The 5,065-nt window shown below is 36.9% G+C and overlaps 1 protein-coding gene across 1 annotated transcript; it reads right to left on the minus strand.

Moving 5' to 3' along the window:
• Nucleotides 1–452: 452 nt before the first annotated feature.
• Nucleotides 453–4,827, minus strand: LOC147498430 (pentatricopeptide repeat-containing protein At4g01990, mitochondrial-like). The gene is made up of 2 exons (XM_086560420.1): nucleotides 4,426–4,827; nucleotides 453–1,809 (listed from the first exon to the last, which is right to left on the minus strand). Exons 1-2 carry the CDS (start codon nucleotides 4,729–4,731, stop codon nucleotides 580–582), a joined length of 1,536 nt encoding a protein of 511 aa, XP_086416546.1. The 5' UTR covers nucleotides 4,732–4,827; the 3' UTR covers nucleotides 453–579.
• Between the last annotated feature and the right edge of the window lie 238 nt (nucleotides 4,828–5,065).

Raw genomic sequence — 5,065 nt, forward strand, 5'->3', positions numbered from 1 at the left:
TGAATTGACTAGAACGGTGAGTGAGAGATAAGAGTGGGTTTGAGCAGAGAGAGAGATGGGAAAGAAGATGAAGCGTAGCAGAGTCAAGCGAGAGAGAGAAATTTTGAGCAAGTGTGGAGAGATTGAGGACAGTCAAACATAAATCTACTAAACAACATTTTGGGCCACATACCCCCAATAATTATACATTGACACAGAAAATTGACACATTCACCCGACACAGTGACGTGGCGGATGATACATGTCATGTATCATAATGATATATGACATGTATCACCCTCTTACACAATGATACATGACGTGAAACACGACGATACAAGACACGTGTCATCTTCCACATCACTGTGTCAGATAAATGTGCCAATTTTATGTGTCAGTGTAGCAGCACTCCACATACCCCCGGCCTAAGAACGTTCACTCCGCTCACTTCAGTCACTTGATGAAAAATAATATTGAACCAAAACTTTTAGTTTAAAAACTGATGACAAAATCTTCCATACATATTAAAAAGAAAATTGGAAATTACTTAAGAACAAGAACAAGAACAAGGTCAATCTCTCGGTTGACACTAAAAGGCTACTATAGACAAACCTTCCCAATCAATGTTTTTGAGCTGGGGCTTGCTTCAATCCCGTCCTCTTTCATCCTCTTATGCATTTCGGGATCTTTTATCCCAGCGGCAACATATGTTCTAAGAAGAGAATCATAAACTTCGGTACTAACACTATTTAACTTCTTCAAACTCTTGAATAAATTCTCAGCACCATCAACATTCTTTTCTTCCTCTAAATACCTGAGAAACATATCAACAACATCTTGACTTGGCTTCCATTCATACTCATTTTTCATGGAAGCAGCAGTCTTCAAATACTTCAGGGCTGAGTCTAATTGGCGCTTCTCCAGGTAGAAATTCATGAACATCTCTAGTGTCCTAAAGCTGGCCTTGCCCACCTTTCTCACAGCACGTTCAAGAAGAGCCTCAGCCTCTGGGATCATGCCCCTGCTAAGGTAGGAATCGATAAGAACATTTACTAACTTGATGTCGTAGTTTGAACAACCAGATTCCCAATCATCAAAGCACTTCTTGAGTCCATCTGTATCTCCAAGCCTGTGAAGAGCCTGAAGCTTGGAAAGATAACACATGTTGGTAAGTTCGGGAAAAGCCGACTTTAGAGAATCCCATACCCGATCCACCCCCAATTTATTCGAGGTATGGGAATACAAACCAATGAGAATATAGTAAGCTTTGCGATCACGGACGTCCATCCTTTTCTCCATTTGTTTGAGAGTCACATTGGCCTGGTCAAAGTTTCCCTCCTTGACATAAATGGAAGCAAGATTGGCATAAATGGACCAATTGCGACTAATTCCATCAGTTTTCATTTCCTCGATCACTCTCCCTGCACTTTCAATATCTTTTAACAAAGCATAGCTGCTCATCAAGAAAGCATATGTATAAATATTTGTAGTGATTTTTTTCTCCTTCATTTCCTGCACTAGCAGAGGTACCTTCTCAGGTTCACCCGACCTCATGTGTAGAGATATTATATTGTTATATGCTAGACAAGTAGAAGCAAGATTCTGCTCTTTCATCTTCTCAAGGAGATCCATTGCCTTCTTGGTCATTTTCTCCTGACAGTAACAGTTCAGAAGAGCTCCATAGGTAAGCTTGTTCTTCGAGGATTCTGGGAGGCTCGTAAAATACTTTTCCGCTGAATCTATTCCCTTGGCTTTTGCTATAAGGTCCAAGTGTACTGCCTGGTTAGCATAGGACAATGTCTGTCCCCTCTTATCCAACCATTCCAAAAGCTGCATATGAGAAATCAGAGCTGGTTAGTAATCTGCCAAAATATAGCATGTTCTGTACTATCTGCGAAAACTCATAAAAACGAAGGCTTGACATCCACAACTTGGAGATACGTAGTAGTTGTAATGACATATTCCCAAAATCTGATAGAAATGTTTAAACTAAAGGTCTAAAGCTTTATAGTTTTACCAGATTTACAATGTTTCCAAATTGCACTAAAACATTTGCAGATATACACATACAGGCGTAGACTAATCCAAACAAATTAAATTATATAACAAAAGAAGAAAATAAAAAGAGTAAACCAAGAGAAAAATAATCGTAAATGTAGATCTGCACTGGAAGGAAACAACTCAATATCTCCTGCAGAGCATAGAGCAATAGAAGCATAAGTCATGTCATAGTAGGGTCACAAAGTACATCCTTGGATCTATAGCACACAGAGATTAACCAACATGATATAGTAGACCAAAAAAACTGAAAAGCTAAGGTTTGAACTTCGAACTATTAATAGTTTATCAGCAAATAAAATATCTAACAGATTGCTCAACAGACCCAGAAAACATGTGAGTGACACTGATTTGTCTTGATATGGACCTCTCTTCAGTTGATATATAATCCTAGGCAAAATGATGAATAAAGCAAGTTTTGTTCAGGGCCATTAGACAATAATACTACTATTGATTTCTACTACAAAACAAACCAAGTAGTGTTGTACAAGAAGACTACAATACTAATGCAGCCCACCACAACATAGATGTGAGCATGGTAAGTATGATGAGAATGTGAGTTGGAATTGAAAATGAACCAAAGTTAATATAACATAGTTTTGACAGTGGTAAGTCCAGACCTTCCCATTAACAGACATAAGAGTCATAACTACAAACAGAAAGGGGGGGCAGGAAAGGCTCAAAGTACACATTAGAACCCCATCTCCTTTAGCTGGGGATCGCGGATTTACAATATCTTTTAGTACAAGAAACTGATTTCCACTTAATTTCTGCACCAAGTGGTTAATAGATCTAAAACTTAATGACACTTATTTATCAATTAGTTTTACAATTTTAACTCAGCCAAAGTAATACAAGCGCAAACCAAGTGCTCAACTATGTGACAGCGTCAATAACCATGAATATGGAGACCAGTTTCATGATCCATCGGACAGCTGTAAGTGGGATGAACACAAATAACTGATAGAGTTGGCCAGTCTAGGAATTGAATTAGATCTTCAAAAGACGGTGGGGTGGGGGGAGGCGCTCTAATTTAATTTTTGGTTGACAAAAAAATATTAAATACTCGCATCAAGGATCCAAGTTCAACCTTGACCTTTCACAATCTCTGAGTCTATAGAAGATTGCTAAAGCTACCCTACTTACAAGACATGTTACAAGTCCCAGGCCTCTCGCTCTAAAAGGAGTAAACTCTTCTCCCTCTCCTAGTTTCAGAAAACCAACTCTATAACCAAATTTAAGAATACAACATCGTATGTTGAGAAAACTAATAAGCTATCTTGTCAAAGGTGTCAGTACCACTTAGGTGCCTTATAGAGTGAAAAATGTTGTAGATTGTTGTCAAAGGCGTTTCCATGACGTTGCCAAGGAGCTTAATACCTAGCTCCTCCCTCGCCCTTTACAAACATAGCTTGTATGAGAAAAGTATAAGATACTGAACAGATTGATTATGACCGTAAGATAAAGACAAAAAGCAGTAAACTCACACAAAACAAACCAGTAACCTCCATTATATTCTTCATTGACTAAGGATTTATAAGGCTCAAGGCCCATATCTCCTGTATAGCAAACCTAACAGTAGTTATTGAATAAGCCTTAACATCATAAAGGAATTATGTATTCCAAATTATCCAAGAGGATGCAACAAAAACAAACAGAACAATAGAAATCATCTACAAAGGTTAGTATCACTCAGAAAAATAGGACAACTGATAAAAATCTGTCGAAAATAATAGTTACAGCAATAATAATTTAACATCTGCCATAATTTGGCATGTATCATGCTACTATCAATAACAAATCTGATAGAAACTAATGATTGATATCCACAAACTAGGGACTGACATCTACAATATGGTAGATCTACACTTGGAGATATGTTATCAATATTTTTTTTTAAATACCAAATAACCAAAATGGCTTAATGAACTAATGTAAAAGTTATTCTACAACTTAAACCAAATTCCTAATTCTGACTGAAGTTAGCAAAAAAATTAATAAGCCCTAGTTAATAAAACCCAACGAGGGGAGCATCTGATTAACATAGACGCTGTAGTAATGCACAGAAATGGCTTTGTTGTGATATAATCAGATCAGCAAGCAGCCTGGTAAAGTGTAAACCACCAATAGACCAAATCAAAATCAAAATGCATTTCAAGTTACAGAATGCTCTCTTAGCAAGACAGGCGTGAGTTTGTAGCTTCCAGACTCTGGGCCCTCTACAGGCTAGAGTTGCAAATTCTAGTTCATAAATCATTCTAGCCTTAAATTAAATCAATCCCATTTCAACAAATGTCATTTTAGAGCATTCCAAACACATTCTATAACACTGATATAATTCAAACAAAATGAAGAAGGGGCAAAGAGAGTTTAAAAAAAAAGACAAACCTGAATAGCGTGATTGTATTTCTTGTACTTGCGAAGCTGATAAACAAACCCAATAATCTCTTTTTTATTAACTGACTTACCCTCTTTTGCCCATTCATTTAATGTTTCTCCAACATTCATATCATTCCTCCCACCTAGTACTGACAATCTCTTGTACAGTTCACTGCTCTTTTTTTCTTCTTTCACAATCAAAGAAGAAGAACTAGTAGTACTGATACTCTTCTTATTCTTTGTTACTGTTAATGCTGCTGTAGATAATCTTCTCACTAACCATGATGACATTGCTTGCCCACTAGTCCTTGCCATATTTTTTTTCTTGTTTGGGGTTTAAGGGTTTTGAGGAAATGAAAATATAATGTGGGTGGGGTTTTTCTGGGAAGTTGTTTCCGTGTATTGTTTGTGAGGAAATGAGAGTTATTTCCCGGGTGTTTTATTTTTACAATTTCCAAGTTCCAACAGAGCAAAGTCAAATGTCAATTGGTCAACAGAAATTGAATAGAGAATGCTATTTTTAGTGGAAAATAAAATCTATTTTCTTCGGGAAATTGTGAAAGGAAATATTTTGACGATAAATATGTATAACATATGGAACCCTGATGCAAGCCCAAAACCTATAAAATTCCTATTTTAGGAAAAGAAA

Source organism: Coptis chinensis, chromosome 5 (assembly GCF_015680905.1).
Source record: "Coptis chinensis isolate HL-2020 chromosome 5, ASM1568090v1, whole genome shotgun sequence".
In the NCBI taxonomy this organism is placed as follows: Eukaryota; Viridiplantae; Streptophyta; class Magnoliopsida; order Ranunculales; family Ranunculaceae; genus Coptis; species Coptis chinensis.